The sequence below is a fragment of the Pelophylax lessonae genome (genome assembly GCF_965119305.1).
Source record: "Pelophylax lessonae genome assembly, chromosome: 3".
Lineage (NCBI taxonomy): Eukaryota > Metazoa > Chordata > Amphibia > Anura > Ranidae > Pelophylax > Pelophylax lessonae.
This window is the reverse complement of record NC_138770.1, coordinates 38,826,827-38,849,073: the sequence shown is the minus strand read 5'-3', so window position 1 is coordinate 38,849,073 and position 22,247 is coordinate 38,826,827. Positions and strand designations below refer to the sequence as shown.

The following is a 22,247-nucleotide window of genomic DNA, read 5'->3' as shown; positions in this document are numbered from 1 at the left end:
GTATGCTGGTCACTGCATTGGGGGCATGTATGCTGGTCACTGCATTGGGGGAATGTATGCTGGTCACTGCATTGGGGGCATGTATGCTGGTCACTGCATTGGGGGAATGTATGCTGGTCACTGCATTGGGGGAATGTATGCTGGTCACTGCATTGAAGGGGGCATGTATGCTGGTCATTGCATTGGGGGAATGTATGCTGGTCACTGCATTGAAGGGGGCATGTACGCTGGTCTCTGCATTGAAGGGGGCATGTACGCTGATCACTGCATTGAAAGGGGGCATGTATGCTGGTCACTGCATTGGGGGAATGTATGCTGGTCACTGCATTGAAGGGGGCATGTACGCTGGTCTCTGCATTGAAGGGGGCATGTACGCTGGTCACTGCATTGAAAGGGGGCATGTACGCTGGTCACTGCATTGAAGGGGCATGTATGCTGGTCACTGCATTGAAGGGGGCACGCTGGTCACTGTGCATTGAAAGGGGGCATGTACTTGCATTGATAGGAAACACAGCTGTTATGAATTTGCCATCCCCCAAACGACGTCATCTGTGATGAAATGCGTAGGCTGGAGCCTACGGCGTTGATGTCATCACACATGCAGCCCTTACTGGATGTTTGGAACTGTTCTTTTACAAGCCTGTAGGAACACCATTCAGAGCCATGAACGTTCATAAAGGTGTTTTTTATTTATCAACATGTGAGTCTGCATTTTAATCTCCTAATACAGTTTTAGGATATGAGAGTATCTTTCATGTCTTATCTTTGTGTGATGTTGGTGACACATTCCATATTGGCTCTGAAGAAGAAGGCAGTTTGGTTTGAGGGAGATCTAAACCCCCTAAAGTGCTTTATGACGTGAACGTCTGTAATACAGAGGTCAACAAGTTCTGGTAAGGAGCTGTATTGCACTTATGGTTGGAGTGCACAGTGAATCACCTGTATCTATATGGACTATAAAACTGTATTTGGCAACTAGATGGCACTAATTCCTATGATACTTCGCTCTATCTAGTGACCAAATACAGTATTTTCAGTTTTAGGTCAAAGGTTAATTTAATACTATGGTTTTGATTACCTTATGCCCTTCAATGTCTACTGTACTCATACATGCATAAGTATGATCTCAGTTATTAGTATGAAACCAAGCCTACCAGACGAAAATAAGGGGTCTATCCAGTGGCCATAATTTTTCCTGAAATACTTCACTTAGAAAAGCAGAATAGAGAACTAACACATTATGGCCACTAGATGGAGCTGACAACTATAGGAAATCACTGTGTTAAATAAAACATGGTCAGTATACGGTTACAAAAGCTTACACTCAAAATGTACTCAGCCAATGAAAGGTAATGACATTTTTATTTTTCTACTGCCATAAATGGCCAACACGGTACAACACTTCATCCATGTCTTTGGTCATCTCTGATCTCCTTATGAAGTGTTTCTTACATGATAATCAGCCATGGAGTATATCTGAGGTGTATATCAGGGTGTGCTTCTTCCCCATATGAGAGCTGTGATGTCCACCAACATTCATATAGAAGACATTTCCTGCACTCAAGGCACTAATACACCTGGAGGGTTGTGTGGGATCCCTGATGTACAGGAAGACAGGACTTCAGTGAGGAACAATTTTATCACTCAGGACAGGAAAGTGGCTTCTTCCTCATGTGAGATTTCTGATGTTTGTAAAGACAGGACTTCTGTGAAAAACATTTCCCACACTCAGGGCAGGAATACGGCTTCTCTCCTGTGTGTGACCTCTGATGTACAGAAAGATTATACATCTTTAAAAAACATTTCCCGCACTCTGGACAGGAGTATGGCTTTTCCCCCGTGTGAGACTTCAGATGTATGACAAGTTCTGATTTATATACAAAACATTTCTCACAGTCAGAACAGGAATATGGCTTCTCCCCTGTGTGAGATCTCTGATGTCTGTAAAGACTGGACCTATCTGAAAAACATTTCCCGCACTCAGAACATGAAAATGGCTTTTCCCCTGTGTGAGATCTCTGATGTGTGTCGAGAGTGGACTTACATGAAAAACATTTCCCACACTCAGGACAGGGATACGGCTTTTCACCTGTGTGCAACCTCTGATGAATATAAAGATTGGACTTATGTGAAAAACATTTTCCACACTCAGAACAGGAATACGGCTTCTCACCTGTGTGCAATTTCTGATGTGAGTAAAGATGGGACTTTGCTGAAAAACATTTTCCGCACTCAGGACAGCAATATGGCTTTTCACCTGTGTGCAATCTCTGATGTCTGTAAAGATGTGGCTTAAGTAAAAAGCATTTCCCACACTCAGAACAAGAATACGGCTTCTCCTTCACGTGAGACCTCTGATGTGTGACAAGTTCTGATTTCTCTACAAAGTAACTTCTGGAGTCAGGACATGACTTCTCACCTGTGTGATATCTGTTATGTCTAAAAAGATAGGACTTCTTTAAAAAAGATTTCCCGCACTCACTACAAGAATACGGCTTCTCACCTGTGTGAGATCTTTTATGCTCATCAAGATTGAATTTAAAATGGAAACCCTTCCCGCACTCAGTACAGGAAAACCTTTTATCTGTTGGAAGGGCGGCACTGTCCCTCACAGTCTGAGGTTCCTCAGGATAAGAGGAATACGATGGTCCAGCACCGTCCCTCACAGTCTGATGTTCCTCAGGATAAGAGGAATAGGATGGTCCATCTACACTGTGTGGTGCCGGATGGACATTTGAGGTAGCCGGGTTTTTTCCTGGACTATATTGTGTGATGTCCTCATCTTCTACTTTACAGTCTGAAGACAAAGTGAGACAATCCTCTGAGGTTTTCCTCATCTCCCCTCCATCTACTAAAATAGAAATAAAAAGATTATTACTAGACATCAGCAGATTGGTTCCCCTAAACCAGGACTCTGCCCACATCAGGCAGCTTTGTCTCTGAGGATCTTACAATTCCACCCTCAAGGTAACTAGTAAATGGGTCCTCTGATCTCCTACCAGTTCATTTCTTTATTCATGGAGCTTAGTCAGAGAGTGAAGAAACAACGAGAACTGTCTTTTATAGGAGTGACAGTGATGAGGGGATTATAGGATTATAGGATTATGCCATCTTCCCAACACAAGAAGTCCTGCACTTCCTTATTTAGTCCATGATTTAGTCATGAATAACAGCGGGGCTGAGCCTCACCAAATGTCAGAGAGTGAGGATGGGGGGAGAACAACCAAGATGAAGACTGGACTGATCCTGAAGACCACCATCATTGGGTTATTGACTCCTCCCACATTATCACTTTCTTTTTAAGGGTCCGAAATTTGAGGATGTTATCACATTATTGTCACCATGTAAAAGTCTGTGCTCCAATCAAATCATCAGATATAAAATGTCCAGATGATAGAAAATGGGTGTAACAAAAGAGAATCCATATTATGTGTATATATATAGCAGTGGGTAGAGGGTAGAGAGCAAAAGTCAGGAATATGTAATGTACAACTTACTGAATAGGATACAATAGTTACGACTATATAGTATCAGGACTTTGTGATTCACAAGATAGAGTATATAGTGCAGGAGTCAGGCGTACTCAACATAAAACAGAGAAGTAAGGACTTAATGGACTTCAGTAATCAGTGGAAGCTTAAATGTTTACATGAGACAAGTTGCAGAGGTCCCACACCGCTGCCTCCCATCCCCTGAGACTGCACTCAGTGACTTGGGTCTGAGACTATACAGACATATCCCTCCACCCGGCACAGCCAACAAACAACAGAGCAAGTAACCCTGGGAGAATTGCTCTGCCAGAGACCTTGCTAGACCCAATGTATGGGGTAGAAGACCCAAAGCACATGTTGAATAACGCCTATGGTGAGAATCAACATTTTGCTGCCAGCTGAATCCCAGAATCTCCATAAATCCAGTCTAGATACATAAATTGTGTCTGCAGCACAGAGAAGGAAGATTATCCGAAAGGAATACAGGACGAGGAACACAACTCAGGAAAGTGACCAGGGGATTACAGGCTGATATCACCCAGTCCTTGCCCTACCCTGGACCAATCAGTGAGCAGTAGGGGTGGAGGAATGTATTTAGTGTTAATGACCCACCTGTGCTGATCTCTGTAGGAGTGTCCTCCTCTATAAATGTCCCCATTATTCCATCCTCCTCCATAGACTGCTGATCATCCCTCACATACATCTCTTCTTCTGCTTTAACTTCAATTTCTATATCTATTGGATCTTCCCACTAAAAAAAAGAAAATGATAGAAAATATAATCTGTAAAATATAGGATTTAATACAGTGACATTACATTAAAACATGAACACATTGTTTCCACAAGCCCATGTTCGAGATGCTCCGTCCCACCAACCTTGTAACAGTGGGGGATGGTGTGACCTTCCTGTGTGGAATCCCAGGAATACAGAGGACGGGGACATCTCTCTGGTGGGTTCCTGGTATTAGGTGGCTCCATCGTATCCTTGTGTCCTTCTGAAAACTCCTCCATCACTCCATACTCCTCTTTAAAAATAATATTATGATCTCTGATTTTTCCGCTCTGCAATATATAATAAATATTCATTGTAATGTAGCACCCTCCTAGATAGGTTGCTAAGTCATCAGAAAATGTAGTTTTTGGCTCAGTGTTAGTCAACCCAGTTTTTGATTTGCATAGTTGTGCTCTTGGTTTCTCCCTAAGCTCAGTGGAATTAGGAATATTCATATATTCAGGCACCCCGGTAGGAGTTTCAGGCCACTGGAGCATGATGGGAGAGGGTATAACTATTTGGGAGGGCCATGTGCTTGCTCTCTTGACTCAGGCTGAGATCGGAGTATATCATGCCCTATACCCACCCTCAGTTTTATCAGCATTAACCTCTTGCTGCACAATCACCTATATATATGTGATTGTGTTCAAGTGGTTATACCGGGGACATAACTGCAGCTGTCAGCCATAGCCCCGGTATTAAAATTTTCAGCCAGCGATTCTCTAACTTACCAAAGTGATCTGAGTGGCTGATTATCTGCTGGATCACTTTTTCAGGCATCGGGAGGAGTTGTTCCCCTTTCCTCTTGCTGGTGCCTCTCCGAGCTTTCCCATGAGATTGGAAAGCCCAACTTCGGGGGGACCAGAAGGACTCCGATCATCTCTATGGTCTAGGAGACCAGAAGCTAGGAGTATTTTGTAACTTCCTGTTAGGGAAATTTTTTTTTTTTTTTTAAAGCATGACATAACTGTTTTTTGGGGGTTTTTTTATCTCATGCTTTTAAGGATAGAGGACAGATCTGGGATCTTATAGACCCCAGATGTCTCCATAAAGAGGACCTGTCATGCTTTATTGCTATCAAAAGGGACGTTTACATTTCTTGTGACAGCAATAAAAGTGATTCTCCAGGGCCTCTGCTGAAAAAAAAAAAATTGATATATATATTTACAGCCCATTCAGACTGCCGCGACACGACATTGTGGGGCGACCTCTGTGCACTGCGACTTCGGCGCGACTTGCACGGACTTCATATAATTGAAATCAATGCAAGTCGCCTCCAGGTCGCCCCAAAGTAGTACAGGACCCTTTTTCTAAGTCGGAGCAACTTGTGTCGCTCCTATTAGATCGGGTCCTGTACTACTCAATGGCGAGCGACCGACCGCGACTTGTCAGGCGACCAAGTCACGCTAGTCTGAATGGACTCTTAATGTTTGGGGAGTCATTTTCTATCATGTTTCCATTATATTTCTATGTTATTTGTAATCAGAATTGTATTTGTGTCAGAAAAGGCCTGGTCTTCAAAATGTTAAATCAAAAAAAGACATCCCCTAGACTGGTTATTAGGTTAGTGTGCACGAAGTCCCTATTTTGTGTGTGCTGGAAGCCTCTGGATAATCAGGACTACCAATAATTGTTCATTATCTACCTGATTATGTTTTGTGTAGTTGTGATCTTCCTGTGTGGAATCCCGGGAATACAGAGGATGGGGACATCTCTCAGGTGGGTTACTGGTATTAGGTGGCTCCATCATATCCTTGTGTCTTTCTGAAAACTCCTCCATCACTCCATACACCTCATCTTCCTCTTTATACTCCACTTTAACAAAAATATTATCATTCCTAAGGATTCCACCCTGAAATATATAATAAACATTCATTGCAATGTAGCCCCCTCCTAGATAGGTTGCTAAGTGTTTGGAAAATGTAGTTTCTGGCTCGGTGGTAGTCAGCCCAGTTTTGATTTCTATAGTTGTGCACTTGGTTTCTCCCTAAACTCAGTAGGGATGTGAACTTGCACTGTTGTCAGTAGGTGTCACTGCACCACTGGCTATAGTAGCAGGTTTCATGATGTCCTTGTAGAGATCCTTGTGTCCTTCTAAATACACCCACTCCTCCATGGAGAAATAGACAGTGACATCCTGACACCTTATAGGAACCTGACACACACAATGATACAGTCACCATCCAGACACATCCCTTGTCTGTTACTGGATAATGTCCCAGAATTCCCAGCACCGCTCACCTCTCCTGTCAGCAGCTCCATCATCTTCTTGGTGACTTCTAGAATCTTCTGCATGTTGTGTCTCTCAGGTTTTAGGGAGTCACATGGAGGCACTGTGATGGTCATATGATCATCTGACTTCAGAAGAGGACATCTCTATAGTTGAAAACCAATAGGAATATCATGTTAGAATCCCAGAATCCTCCTCACCTCTCTGGCCAGGTCTGTGTTTTATTAATAGAGATAAGAGTGATGTCATGTGACCTCCCAGAATCCTCCTCACCTCTCTGGTCAGGCCTGTGTTTTATTAATAGAGATAAGAGTGATGTCATGTGACCTCCCAGAATCCTCCTCACCTCTCTGGTCAGGCCTGTGTTTTATTAATAGAGATAAGAGTGATATCATGTGACCTCCCAGAATCCTCCTCACCTCTCCGGTCAGGTCTGTGTTTTATTATTAGAGATAAGAGTGATGTCATGTGACCTCCCAGAATCCTCCTCACCTCTCTGGTCAGGTCTGTGTTTTATTAATAGAGATAAGAGTGATGTCATGTGACCTCCCAGAGTCCTCCTCACCTCTCCGGTCAGCAGGTAGATGATCTCCAGGGTCAGGTTTAGTATCCTCTCAGTCATGTGACTCCGGTCCTCCTCCATCCTCAGTTATGTGGTCATGTGCTCTATACGGGTTTCTCTGTAGATGGATAGCGGAGGATTATTTGGACTGTATTGGGTGTACAATATTAGGATGGGGATACAAGGGGTTAATAGGCGGGCTGCCCCCAATGGGAATTGGCACATTTAGATTGGGTTACTTATGGGTCTATTTCTAAAAAACATTTTGCATAGCCATTCTTCCAGCAATTCTGTATGTACATTTTTTCTGTGCAATTTAAGCAACACAGATTGTTCTTTTGGATTTTCCTCTTGTGAACGAATGTTCTTTTGTTATGGGCAGTAGTGAAGTACCACATTGGTCCCACTAGATGGAGCTGAGGAACACAGGAAATATACATGTCTTTGTAACAAGAGATAAGATGGAACATTTCTGGAGAACACTAGAGGGAATTAGCAACTATAAGTAACCAACGGATGTTCAGTCTACACATGTTATTAGAGCCCCATTTGTATGCAGCCCACTTTCACCTTGCTGTGCGGTACACAGTGAGCACTAAAAGTACCACACACATCCCCCCATCACCATAGCATAAATAAAACCTAGGCTGTTAATTTACCTCAAAATACTAGAAAGACAGAGAGACCTCATATGGGAGGCAGAGTTGCTGCATGGGGAGATAGTAGGGAGAAAGCAGTAGTTTCACTTGGAGATAGTAGGGGGACATAGAAGTGGGAAACAGTTTCTGCATAGGAAGATAGTAGGGGACAAGCAGTTGTTGCACGGGGAGATAGTAGGAGGAAAGCAGTTGCTGCAAGAGGAAATAGTAGGGGGATGGCAGTTGCTGCGTGGAGAGATAGTAGGGAGAGAACAGTTGCTGCAAGGGGAGATAGTAGGAGGAGAGCAGTTGCTGTACAGGGAGATAATAGGAGGAGAGCAGTTGTTGCATGGGGAGATAGTAGGAGGAGAGCAGTTCCTGCATGGGGAGATAGTAGGAGGAGAGCAGTGCTGCACAGGGAGATAGTAGGGGATGAGCAGTTGCTGCATGGGGAGATAGTAGGGGGTGAGCAGTGCTGCACAGGGAGATAGTAGGGGGTGAGCAGTTGCTGCAAGGGGAGATAGCAGGGGGTGAGCAGTTGCTGCACAGGGAGATAGTAGGAGGAGAGCAGTTGTTGCATGGGGAGATAGTAAGAGGAGAGCAGTTGCTGCATGAGGAGATAGTAGGAGGAGAGCAGTGCTGCACAGGGACATAGTAGGGGGTGAGCAGTTGCTGCATGGGGAGATAGTAGGGGGTGAGCAGTTGCTGCATGGGGAGATAGTAGGGGGTGAGCAGTGCTGCACAGGGAGATAGTAGGGGGTGAGCAGTTGCTGCATGGGGAGATAGTAGGGGGTGAGCAGTGCTGCACAGGGAGATAATAGGTGGTGAGCAGTTGCTGCATGGGGAGATAGTAGGGGGTGAGCAGTGCTGCACAGGAAGATAGTACGTGGAGAGCAAATGCTGCACAGGGACATAGTAGGGGGAGAGCAGTTGCTGCACGGGGACATAGTAGGAGGTGAGCAGTTTCTGCACAGAAAGATAGTAGCGGGAGAGCAGTTGCTGCACAGGGGGATAGTAGGGGGAGAGCAGTTGCTACAGGACATAATGGTGATAGGACTGCACAAACTAGAGGCAGGGTACATCTACCAACCAATAGAACACAGATGACTGGATGAAGTGACCAATCATCTCCAACTCCTTCAAAATTATCTTGGGTCTAACAGTTCAAAAATTATATCGAAAATCAAATCTCAACCTGTCTGGATAGACAACTACGGACAAGAACTGTACAGTCATATCTTATGATATTGTACATAATAAATGTTGACACAAGACTGTATCCTTCTTATAATTTATTAATGCACACAGTAATCACACCCAAATAAAGTCCAACAATCCCCCCAAAAGGTGTATAGACTCCCCATTCACCCTCATAAATATATTTATTTATACTTCCATCTAAGCCTTTATGACAAAAGCCCCCTATAATTCTACTTAACCAGAATATTGGACTTCCCTGATCCTCCACTCTGTCAAGCTCCTCTGGGTTGTAAGACGGGTCCAGGCAGTCCCTTCTCCTCTAAGCTCCATTGGTCGCAAGTTTTCTGATATCCTCAAAGTCCCTCAATGGACAAGAGGAGGGACAGTCCATTACCGGAGTGTAGGGGAGTAGAGGAGAGTGGTGACAGCCGGGGAAGCAGGGGATTGGGGAAGCGAATATGTTTTTCCTTGTTCCCTACACAGAAATTACCATTTAATAGGCTTAAGCATCCAACACACAATTATGTCAACCTTTAGAATTGCATGTCCTCCTGAATTAGTGACTAACTTCAGTACCCAAAATTGTGCCAAGGCAACACTTTAAAAGATCTTACAGGTCATCAGTTTGGAGTAACTCGTGAATAATGGCCCCAGAATTATTGCCCCCACTCCAGCATGTGTGACAATGAACCTTCCAATAGCCCCATATGTGATACCAGAGTAGAAATGAGAGGTCCTCTTAAACCACTTCTGGACCAGGGCTATTTCTGACACTTGTTGTTTACAAGTTAAAATCTATTTTTTGCTAGAAAATTACTTAGAACCCCCAAACATATATATTTTTAGCAGAGACCCTAAAGAATAAAATAAAGATTGTTGCAATACTTTATGTCACACCGTATTTGCGCAGCGTTCTTACATACAGAATTTTTTTGGAGAAAATACAATTTTTTGAATAAAAAAAAAAAAAAAAAAAAGGAAACAGTAAAAATTAGCCCAATTTTTTTTCTAGTGTAAAAGATAATGTTACGCCGAGTAAATAGATACCCGACATGTCATGCTTCAAAATTGCGCACGTTCGTGGAATGGTGACAAACATTGGTACTTAAAAATCCCCATAGGTAACGCTTTAAAAATTTCTACAGGCTACCAGTTTAGCGTTACAGTTCAATTTTTGCTCTCGCTCTAACAATCTCGGCGATACCTCACATGAGTGGTTTGAACACCGTTTACATATGTGGGCTTGACTTGCGGATGCGTTCGCTTTTTTTCCTATTTATTTTACTTTTTATTTTTACACTGTCCCTTTAAAAAAAAATGTTTTTGATGACTTTTATCCCTATTATAAACATCCCTTGCAATAGAAATAAGCAGGACAGGTCCTCTTTATGTGAGATCTGGGGTCAAAAAGACCTGAGCTCACATCTACACTCTGGTCCTCCAAGGGCATAGAGCCGAGTGGGGGCCATCTTTCCCTCACGTGACTTTTCCCACTATCGATGGCTCCGGTAAGCAAGGAAAAGAACCAGGAAGCGGCAGGAGGGGGGTAGGCACCTCTCCCATCGCCCATAAGTGATCCCGCAGCAAATCTGCCGCTGGGACTACTTTTATGTGTAAGAAGACCGCTGGCCGTGTAGGAAAATACCGGGGTTATGGCAGTTATCTGCTGCCATAACTCCAGTATTTAACGTTAAATTAGCGACATAAATACATGGTGGGCAGTCCGTAAGTGGTTAAGGAGACATCAGGGGTTTCTTAAACCCATATCCCCACCTATGGACCCTAGCTGATGAATGAAAGCTCTGAACGTGGAAGTAATGAAATCCTTGTCTCTTCTGGGTTCATTCACCGCAGGGGAGACCTGATAAATGATCACCCTCCACTCCATCTGCCATGCGAGTTCTGGGCCTGCAGGAGGGGCAGTGGAGCCCGGGATACATGGCGGAGTTAATTGGGCATAGGAAGTTCGGTATTTTCAAAGGAAGGGTGTGGAAGTGCAGATTTCAGTATAATCCGAATCTGAATCTCTTCCATCGTTATAAAAGACTGCTAAGGTGACATCTCCAAAATGAAGAAAGTTTCCACACTATATACAGGCATACCCCACTTTTAAGTACGCAATGGGACCGGAGCATGTATGTAAAACGAAAATGTACTTAAAGTGAAGCAATACCTTTTTTCACTTCTCAATGCATGTACTACATTCCAATAGTCATTTAGAGGCATAACTGATATAAATAATGCATTGATAACTAAAATAAACATAATACAGAACAGTATTAAAAAAAAAAATTGTAAGCTTGCCTTGCCCTTGCTTGTGACAGGGACCCACAGTGCACACCTTGGCCTGCACTCCCATCCCAGAGCAAAGTAGGCTTAGGTGTTATCAAACTATACCTATTTAAGCCCCTTCCAGTTTGGCCACACCCAACTGTTGGCGTGGTGCACTTCACATGCTGCCATTAAAGAAGCCCCTCTGCTCAAACCTACCCCACCCCCCCCCCCCAAAAAAAACTGGGTGCAGTCAGTAGGGTCTCCCTGAATTTGATTTTCAAAAAGTGGTCACCTTATCATAGCACAGCCTAGAACATAGAGCCACAAATACACACAGCTGTTTCCAACTTCTTAACATTGGCACAAGTAATGGAGGTAAAGGCTTCTATGGGCTCGGCTTATGTAACCTGGCAGGCAACTCACGGATGGCTGGTGGTCAACTCCAAGCTGTCTGTGGGCATATCTCGCAACACCAGGGTATACTGCGGCTGCGCGGCGAGCTGTCTGTGGGCGTATTCTGGGCAGGAACCTGGCCTCTCGCACCTCCAGGGTATACTGCGGCTGCGCGGCGCGGGAATGTCGGAACGTCCGTACTTGCGAGGCACTTTACGTACACTCTCGGGGCATGTCCGTACTCGCGAGTGTACGTAAAGTGAGTGTACGTAAAACGGGGTATGCCTGTATGTGTGTATCATCATCTGCTGGAGATAAAAGACGTCATAGTGACTATGGAGGAAGAGGACGGACATGACGGGGGTTACTGGATGTAAAAAGAAAATAAGATCTTATTACCTCCTCTGCTGCCACTTCCAACAATGTCTTCTCTCTATTTCCTACCAACTCACCTCTCACCCGGAACTTCCTATTTATACCTGATTTCACTTCCTGTCTGTAACTGACATCACTTCCTGTCTGTATGTTACATCACTTCCTGTCTCTACCTGACATCACTTCCTGACTGTCCTCTGTAGAGACTCAGAAAAACTGCAGCTCCAAGAAACATCTAAATCCCAATCCCAATTTTTTTTTAGATGGAAACGAGGAACGCCTATGAGCAAAAGTATGTAGGCATAAGACACCCCCCCAAACCACGCCCCCTTAAAGCAGAATTATCTAAAAAAAATTAGTTGACCCGACAAGTGTTTTTTTTTTTTTTTACCACTACTGTTCCTTTAATATTGGTTTTTGACATTTACAAATTCATTAATTTAGAAATTGGATGAAAGGTTTAGCACTGGGAAACACTTTTTGAAAGATAAATAGTGAATTTTACATCTTTACAACTATATAGATCAGACCAAAATAAAGGACAATGAAGAGGAAAGAGGGACAAAGGGACTTGTTCCAAATCAGAGACAGTTGGGAAGATATGTCTCGTAGTGTGAACGCGGCCTTGTGCTGTGTGTGTAGGTACTGTATATCCTTATAGTTGGGGTCATCTCCACTGCCAAAATACACACAGGAGTACGCGACCACCTCATGCATTACCATTAATAACTTTAATTAAAACCACATAGACAAATGCCTACCCACATGCGAACAAAATACATCAAGCCCAACAGATCTGCTCCAGCATGTCCTGGGAACAAATGGTTGGACAGTTGACGCGTTTCAGGGGACATGACCCTTTCCTCAAAGTTAACGCAACCTAATACTAAAAGGCCTTATATACAGTATGTAGCTGGTTTTCTAGGCCTGTGGCCTAATGTGGGTCTGCCATTGTTACCTGTTACTTCTCCAGCCCATGTGAGCTGCGGCCCTGGGTGTGAGAACTGACACATTGACAACTCCGGCATTTTTGTTTGGTTGTTTTGTTGTAGTTTAGGAGAAGGGAATAAGTGGGATACTCCTTTGTACTCGACTATGTACAATTCTGGGACTTTTATAGTAAAAATGCCCGTTATCGCTGTCTTGACGCCAGCCGACGCTAGCCAACGCTTACTGATGCTTTGAACACGAGACGATAAGGGAGATTTGGCCACAGGGGACAGGGAAAAGGAGGTAGTGTTAAATAATTTCTTCTCTTCAGTCTTCACAAAAGAATTGGGGAGCAACACTAACCCAGCTTGTAAGGCCAAATTAAACAACACACCTCAGGAAATACCGCCATGGCTAACAGAAGATAGACTTAGAACTAAACTAGAGAAACTTAACATAAATAAATCACCGGGACCAGATGGCCTGCACCCAAAGGGTTCTTAAAGAGCTCAGTCAGGTGATTGCCAGATCATTATTCTTGATCTTTAAGGATAGTTTACAGACGGGAATGGTGCCAGCTGATTGGAAAAAAGCCAACGTGGTACCAATTTTAAAAAGGGGCCGAGATATATCCCGGGTAACTATAAGCCGGTCAGCCTAACATCAGTAGTCTGCAAGATTTTGGAGGGGATGTTAAGGGTTCACATACAAGACTTTAGTAATGAAAACGGTATTATTAGTAGTAATCAGCATGGATTCATGAAAAATCGTTCTTGCCAAACCAATCTATTAACCTTCTATGAGGAAGTGAGCTGCCACCTAGATAAAGGTAAGCCTGTGGATGTGGTGTACCTGGACTTCGCAAAGGCCTTTGACACCGTTCCCCACAAACACTTACTGTTCAAACTAAGGAAGGTAGGTATGGACCATAAGGTACAGTAGGTATGGACCATAAGGTAGGTATGGACCATAAGTACCTGGATAGAGAACTGGCTCCAGGGGAGGTTGCCAAGGGTGGTGATTAATGGGGAGTACTCAGATTGGGCGGTGTGGAAAGCGGGGTCCCCCAGGGTTCTGTCTTGGGGCCAATCCTGTTTAATTTATTCATAAATGATCTAGAGGAGGGGATATCGAGTAAAATCTCAGTATTTGCGGATGATACTAAACTAAGCATGCCAATATCTTCTATGCAGGATGTGGAAACCTTACAAGCGGACCTGAACAAAATTATGGGGTGGGCAACTACATGGCAGATGAGGTTTAATGTTGAGAAATGTAAAGTAATGCACCTGGGTGCCAGAAACCAGAAAGAAAGCAAGCTAATCACTAGGGGGGGAACCTCTGGGTGAGTCTAGGATGGAAAAGGACCTGGGGGTACTGGTAAACAACAGGCTTGGCAGTGGCATGCAATGCCAAGCCGCTGCAAGCAAAGCCAACAGAATACTGGGATGTATAAAAAAGGGGATTCACTCCAGAAATAAAGAGATTATTCTCCCACTCTACAAGACTCTGGTCCGGCCACATCTGGAGTATGCTGTCCAGTTCTGGGCACCGGTCCTCAGAAAGGATGTGCTGGAACTAGAGAAAGTCCAGAGAAGGGCAACAAAAATAATTAGGGGAATGGAGGACATCAGCTATGAGAAAAGACTACAAGCACTGAACTTATTCTCTCTGGAGAAGAGACGATTGAGGGGGGATATGATATCAATGTACAAATACTGTACTGGCAACCCTAGCATATGGAAAAACCTATTCAGAGAAAGGGAATACAATAAGACACGGGGCCACTCACTAAAACTAGAGGAAAGGCGGTTTAACCTTAAAATACGCAGGGGGTTCTTCACTGTGTGAGCAGTAAGGATGTGGAATTCTCTTCCGCAAACAGTGGTATCAGCAGGGAGCATGCTTCACTTTACCGTCCCCCCCCCCCCTTTCCTTTTTCCACACGTTCTTCTTGGGTCTGAACTTATTCTGAAGAAGCAACTAAATTTTTTTTTTGCCCTTCTCTCTCCTTGCCTTTAACAGGGACTTCTTCCTCCCTGACTCTTTCCATTCTATAAGGATAATGTCCTTGAGAACCTGGTGAACTGAATGACCTTACAGTCTAACCAGCCCCCTTTACAACTTATCTCTGGTGGAAACCTGTTAGCGGATCTGGAATCTCTTCCTTTGCATACACCACCCTCACAAAGCCCTCCATATCCTCTACTTTGAAGAGGTGCCTCCCTCGTCTAGCCTCCTGTGACGGAACCGACCCAGACTCAGCTTGAGTGCTTCTGTGAGAATACTGCTTCCTCCAGTCTCTAACATACATATCAGATATTCTAGCTACCCTACATACAAGACTAGCCAAGAAAAGCTTGTATACGATCTGGAACTGTTTATTGAACAAGAATACAGGCTTCAGACTTGAGAAGTATGTCAGTGACCACCAAAATATTTACCTAAAACATCACACAATGGTTTAGATAACGGAGGTACAGCTGACACAAGGCTAATCCCATCATAGAGGATCCTCCAAGAGTTAATGAAATTAGCCACTAGACAGAAAAAATATGAATGCATGGCAATCCACACCTAGACAATGCTTTGATTAATCAGGATCTTACTCTATGTCAGACTTGCTGGCATCGAGCTCCAAAAGAACAATATACATTATTACAAGTGTAAACACATCGATTAGCAGATAACAGGTGAATTAATTAGCACAATGTGTGGAAGACAGGTGGTTGATTAATAAGATTACCATCTGCTATGAGTCTGACTGTATGGAGCAGTCCTTAATGCTAATGTGCCATCTAGGCCTTTAACATGGATCCTAGGCCTAGAGTCCCAGAGTCTGTGTCTCTTGGGGAGACATGGACTTGGACATGGGCTAGCCTGCAGTCCCTCCAAAAGCCTCTGTCCTAAGCGAGTTTGTCACACCTCCCAACTGGCTTGGCTGGCATGGTCTATGTCCCTCACATCCTCCAAGGAACTCTGACCTTAGCCCTCGGCCTTCTCCAGGTACTTGTCCTCTATATTTTGGGATGACGAAGGGTCCTGCGACCCCCTGTAGGGTTGAGGAGAACTCCCTTTGATGAGGTCCCTCCTGAGAGAGGAAGTATCCTCCCTAGGGGTCTGTACCTCTAACTTAGTGTTCTGTATAAATAATAGGGTTGATTTGAAGGGTGGCTAGCACTTCTGATTGTTTTGGTAGAAAATACTTCATTATAGCTGAGGTTTCTTTTCCAGTCAACCGGTGTAAACACTTAAAACAAAAAGGCTTTGCGTGTTTTTTGGAGGTTTTCCCTGCAATAGCCACATCTCGTTGAATGGGGGGGGGGGGGGGGGGGCTTTGGATGAGGGCAGCTCTTTAGCAGGTTCTTGACCAGAAATGCTTACATTTATTGGGACAAGAACACGGAACTCAGTCCTATCCCCTCGACCCCCCCCCCCCTTTTTGCTATAGCTGCAGAGCTAAGCGCTAACAGCTGAGAGTTGTCTGTTGCAGGGGTGTGGGTAAGGACCTGCCCAACAGAGTAAGACTTTCCCCCCTGTGATCATCTTTCTGACTGCAGCCACTGGCTGTTTCATGTGCTCCTCGCTCTCCATCTTCTTCCCAGCAAGATGAGGGAACCCTGCTCCCTGGTTGGGTGTGCTCTCTCAATGCTGGGTTTTGGTGGAGTGCAGGTGCGGGCACACAGCCCCCCTGCTACCTGGAGGGCTGCCGCATGCCCGGGAGACACATATGGCTGCTGCCATCTTAAAAGAGGCCAGACCTCCAGCCGCATTGGACTTCACTTCCTCCCTAATTATTGAGGCTTGTATCACCTTGGTTCCACCCCACATCTCCTCACTCCTCCAGCCCCAGCTGCAGCACCAGACCACCTTCACACGAGCTGCCTCCAGACTAACACATTGGCCTGCCAGAAAGGCGGAAGGAGCCCAATCTGCTGGAGTGCCAGGACACATTTTTCCTGTGCCAGGAAGACGCCTGTAATGCAGAACCTGGAGAGAGCGCAGCCCTCCCCGGCATTATTACCCCCACTCTCAGGAGGATCATCTAGCTCCCCAGCCTTCAGGTCAGAAAATACATAAAAAAGGTTTCGCTGCACAGGGGGAAACACAATCAACAAAAGACCAAGGAAAAAAAGGATACCATCATCTTAAGTTGACTAATTGAAAAGAAGGGGGGGGGTTGTCCCCCCAAAAACCCAAGGGGGTATAGTGAGAAAAATTTACTATCTCTGTATCCATAGATAACACATATAAAGTGACATAAAAAAGATATATTTTTATTAATACAAAAGCAAAAAAAAAAATGAATAACATGTTGACAGAGTATTGTATAAAGGATACATGGATCAATTATAATATAACACTCTTAGGATGATGAAAAACATAGGGGTGATTGCACCTCTACATGTTTCGCGGACATATCCGCTTTTTCAGGAGAGAGAAAAATACAATCTGTAACAGAGCATAATACCAGATACAAATACATAATGGAAAATGTTGGATAGTAAATGTGGTTACAGCAGTAATACACAGAAGTAGCTGGCTGCTTGCTTACCAATATGGACCAGTGTCCTTGAAAGGCCGGGTAAGGGCGCCAATACGCTTCCCCCATGGCGGACACGGGGGGGTAACTAGAGGGTGTACATATGAGCGCACAGCACATGTTTCCTGTCAGGTGGAGCTAGTCATCTCTCAGGTGTGCTATCCTGAAAGATGGCTGGAGAAATAACACATTATGGCCACTAGATAGAGCTAGCGATTAGAGGAAATCATTGTGTAAAATAAAACATGGCCAATATTCATTATGGCTGGACGTAAGATTTTCTAATTTATCCATTTAATTTTTTTTTACTAAACCTCTAAATGGTTATGAAAACTTTCACCACAAAATTTACTCAATCAATGAAAGGTGATGACTCCATTTTTATTTTTCCACAGCTATCAATGACCAACACGGTACAACACTTCATCCATGTCTTTGGTGATCTCTGATCTCCTTATGAAGTGTTTCTTACATGATGAAGATCAGCCATGGAGTATATCTGAGGTGTATATCAGGGTGTGCTTCTTCCACACATGAGAGCTATGTAGCGGGTTCTTTACTATCAGAGCAGTAAGGATGTGGAAATCACTTTCACAAGCAGTGGTATCAACAAGGAGCGTTGATAGTTTAAATAAACGACAGTATCCATACTTAATACTTCCCTGATAGAAGCAAACTTTAAGGTGTTTTTGCGTTGGTACATGGTTCCGGTCAGGTTGGCAGCGGCGGTGAGCACTGCATCCCCCAATTGCTTTCGGGGATGTGGCCAGGCGGGCACGGTGCTCCACACGTGGTGGACTTGCCCGAAAGTCCGCCGCTTTTGGATCCGAGTCTACAATTTTGTTTACTCCTTGACTCAAGTCAACTTGACGAAAGACCCCCAAAATGCCCTTTTGGGTAAACCAGTGGAGGGGGCAACTAAACCCGCTAAGCGCCTCATTGCCTTTGTGTTCACAGCCGCTAAAATAGCCATAGCCCGCTCGTGGCGAACCCCCGTGGTGCCATTTGAGCTCTTGAAAGCCAAACTGACCTGGATCATGTTGAACGAACGGATGGTGGCAATTTTGAATGATAGGATGCGAATGTTTGATAAAACTTGGGACCCCTGGATAAGGTACCTGGCGGGCCCCTCATAGGGGTGGTCGGGCGCCTTGGTAGCCTTGGACGAGTTGTTGTTGGGGGAATTTCCCCCGGTGGCGTGGACGGGGCCTGGGTGTCGACCCTCGACTTTTTCAATAGCCGCTGATGTTTCTTCCCTTTCGCTCACTCTTCCATTCCTGCTGCCCTCCCCCGCTGTTTCCTCCTTTTCCCCCAGTCTGGTCCCTCCTTTTTTTTTTTTTTTTTCTTATTTCCTGGTATTTTCTGACAGTACACGGACGACAGGCTGTGCCCCCCACTAGTGGAGGGCTTGGTATTGGGGTCGGGGTTGGGGGTCGTCCCCCCCAGAAGGGCGCAGTAAGTTCCCGTAGGGGCGCCATTGGGGGGTCGGACCCGGACCGTCGGTCCTGTAGTGTGTAATGGCGGGAGCACTGTCTGTCCATGTGTCGCTATGCTTCCACACTGATGGTTGGATGCCTAACTTCAGTTTACATTTTAGGTTACAGTCTTATTGACTACTCATTTTTGATTTTGTGTTTTTTTTTTGCATTGGCACCATTGTATTTCCTGTTTTATGAGATACTTACTGTATACATAAGAAGTAATTGAGCCATGTTGGCTCCTTGTGCACTGTTAAAACTTTCTTTCCAAAACTTCAATAAAAACATTGAAACATAAATAAACGACAGTATTAGATGAGTACCTTAATGAATGCAACATACAGGGATACAGGAATTACTATTGACATAAACTCACACACACACACCACAGGTTGAACTGGATGGTTTGGTGTCTTTATTCAAAATTACCAACTATGTGATGTCCAGCAAAAATTCATATAGAATAATTTCCCACACTCAAGGAACAACTACACCTCAGGGGTTGTGTGGGATCCCTGGTGTAATGGAAGACATGACTTCGGTGAGTAACACCTCCCTCACTCAGGACAGGAAAGTGACTTCTCCCTTGTGTGCAATTTCTGATGTCTGGAAAGATGGGACTTATATGAAAAACATTTCCCGCACTCAGGACAGGAATACGGCTTCTCCTTTGTATGCAATCTGTAATGTGCGTCAAGATTGCCCTTCAATGAAAAACATTTCCCGCACTCAGTACAGGAATATGGTTTCTCCCCGGTGTGCAATCTCTGATGTGTGCAAAGATGGGACTTCTGTGAAAAACATTTCCCGCACTCTGGACAGGAATAGGGTTTCTCCCCAGTGTGCAGTTTCTGATGTTTGTTAACATGGGACTTGTCTGAAAAACATTTCCCGCACACAGGACAGGAATACGGCTTCTCACTTGTGTGAGATCTCTGATGTCTGTGAAGATGTGACTTGTGTGAAAAACATTTCCCGCACTCAGGACAGAAATACGGCTTCTCCCCTGTGTGAGACCTCTGATGTGCGACAAGTGCTGATTTTGCTACAAAGAATTTCCCGCACTCAGTACAGGAATATAGCTTCTCACTTGTGTGGAATCTCAGATGTGTGTAAAAACTGGACTTCTTTGAAAAACATTTCCCACATTTAGGACAGGAATACACCTTCTCCCCTGTGTGGGAACTTTTATGCACATTAAGATTGAATTTAATAAGAAAACACTTCCCACACTCAGTACAGGAAAAGCTCTTATCTGTTGGAAGGGCGGCACTGTCCCTCACAGTCTGAGGTTCCTCAGGATAAGAGGAATACGATGGTCCATCTACACTGTGTGGTGCCGGATGGACATTTGAGGTAGCCGGGTTTTCTCCTGGACTATACTGTGTGATGTCCTCATCTTCTACTTTACAGTCTGGAGACAAAGTGAGACAATCCTCTGAGGTTTTCCTCATCTCCTGTCCATGTACTAAAATAGAAATAACAAGATTATTACTAGACATGAGCAGATTGGTTCCCCTAAACCAGGACTCCGCCCACATCAGGCAGCTTTGTCTCTGAGGATCTTAAGCCTCGTACACACGCAACGAATTTCCGCCGACCGGTCGTCTGTCTTTTGTCCAGAGTGGTGTCTGTTGGTTGGAATGTGCTCTAGACTGCACACAAATTTTCCCGCACGACAGAATTCTACTTCAGAAGTGATGTCATGTGTTGGATTGCTCTCTTTGTGTTCTTTCATCTCTGAGCATGCCTAGTCTTGCTCATAAGATTTTTCCCCATCAAAATCTGTACTAATGAGACGAAAATCGGATGTGTTTTGACGGTCGACAAAAAATTATATAGCCTGCACACCAGGATTTTTTTGGCCGAAAAGTCGGAGTCGGTTGTCGGAAGCATCGTACTAACAAGCCGAAAATCGGCAGATTGGTCGTCGGACGAAAATTCCCGGCCGAATTTCCACTTGTGTGTACGGGCCTTTACAATTCCACCCTCAAGGTAACTAGTAAATGGGTCCTCTGATCTCCTACCAGTTCATTTCTTTATTCATAGACCTTAGTCAGAGAGTGAGGAAACAATGAGAACTGCTTTTTAAAAGAGTAACCAGCGCTAGCTGTATTAATCAAACACTCAAATGAACATATAACATCCATAAATATATATACAAATGTGATAAAATCAAATCAAATTATGAAATTAATTAAGTGCACAAAATTCATACAAATAATGGTCATGTCCATGGAATATAAAGTAATAATTTATTGTTCTTGAAATACAATATTCCTTCAACTTCATATAATTCCCCTAAATGATTCCACTGCCATGCTCTCTATTTTTTGGAGAATATGTAAAGGCTCACCAGAATTTTATGATCTCCCCACTCACTTATATACAAAGGGGTCATGACATTCTGGAGACAAGTTGCAGAGGTCCCACACCGCTGCCTCCCATCTCCTGAGACTGCACTCAGTGACTTGGGTCTGAGACTATACAGACATATCCCTCCACCCGACACAGCCAGCAGACTACAGAGCAAGTAACTCTGGGAGAATTGTTCTGTCAGAGATCTTAATAGACCCGGGTATGGGGCAGAAGACACAAAGCACATGCCACAGGTGCCTAGGTCTAGTAACACCTATGGTGAAAATCCTCATTTTGCTGCCAGCTGAACCCCAGAATCTCCATAAATCCAGTCTGGATACATAAATTGTGTCTGCAGCACAGAGAAGGAAGATTATCCGAGAGAAATACAGGAATACAGGATGGGGAACACAGCTCAGGAAAGTGACCAGGGGATTACAGGCTGATATCACCCAGTCCTTGCCCTACCCTGGACCAATCAGTGAGCAGTATGGATGGAGGAATATATTTAGTGTCAATGACCCACCTGTGCGGATCTCTGTAGGAGTGTCCTCCTCTATAAATGTCCTCGTTATTCCATCCTCCTCCATAGACTGCTGATCATCCCTCACATACGTCTCTTCTTCTTCTGCTATAACCTCAATTTTTATATCTATCAGATCTTTATCCTAAACCAAGATAAGACAAAAAGATCTGTAAAATGTAAACTTTAATATTGTGACATTACCTAAAAAAAAATATTCACACATTGTCTCATTAAGAGTTCGCCTTCTAGATGATCCATCCCACTAACCTTGTAACAGTGAGGGATGGTGTGACCTTCCTGTGTGGAATCCCGGGAATACAGAGGACGGGGACAGCTCTCTGGTGGGTTCCTGGTATTAGGTGGCTCCATCATATCCTTGTATCCTTCTGAAAGCTCCTTCATCACTCCATACTCCTCATCCTCCTCTTTATACTCTTCTTTAACATCAATATTATCATCCCCAAAGATTCCACTCTG

The 22,247-nt window shown here is 44.2% G+C and overlaps 4 protein-coding genes across 4 annotated transcripts in view; 2 read left to right on the top strand and 2 right to left on the bottom strand.

The window, feature by feature from the left end:
- LOC309550737 (uncharacterized protein) overlaps positions 1–22,247 on the top strand; it is a 578,111-nt gene that overhangs the window by 158,128 nt on the left and 397,736 nt on the right. The gene's annotated exons all lie outside the window — the stretch shown is intronic.
- LOC309550685 (uncharacterized protein) overlaps positions 1–22,247 on the bottom strand; it is a 903,485-nt gene that overhangs the window by 610,393 nt on the left and 270,845 nt on the right. The gene's annotated exons all lie outside the window — the stretch shown is intronic.
- Positions 1–22,247, top strand: part of LOC309550757 (uncharacterized protein) — a 245,401-nt gene that overhangs the window by 157,668 nt on the left and 65,486 nt on the right. The gene's annotated exons all lie outside the window — the stretch shown is intronic.
- On the bottom strand, positions 1,469–20,350 carry LOC309550002 (uncharacterized protein). The gene is made up of 3 exons (XM_082250476.1): positions 19,448–20,350; positions 4,995–5,113; positions 1,469–2,788 (listed from the first exon to the last, which is right to left on the bottom strand). Exons 1-3 carry the CDS (start codon positions 20,338–20,340, stop codon positions 1,641–1,643), a joined length of 2,160 nt encoding a protein of 719 aa, XP_082106602.1. The 5' UTR covers positions 20,341–20,350; the 3' UTR covers positions 1,469–1,640.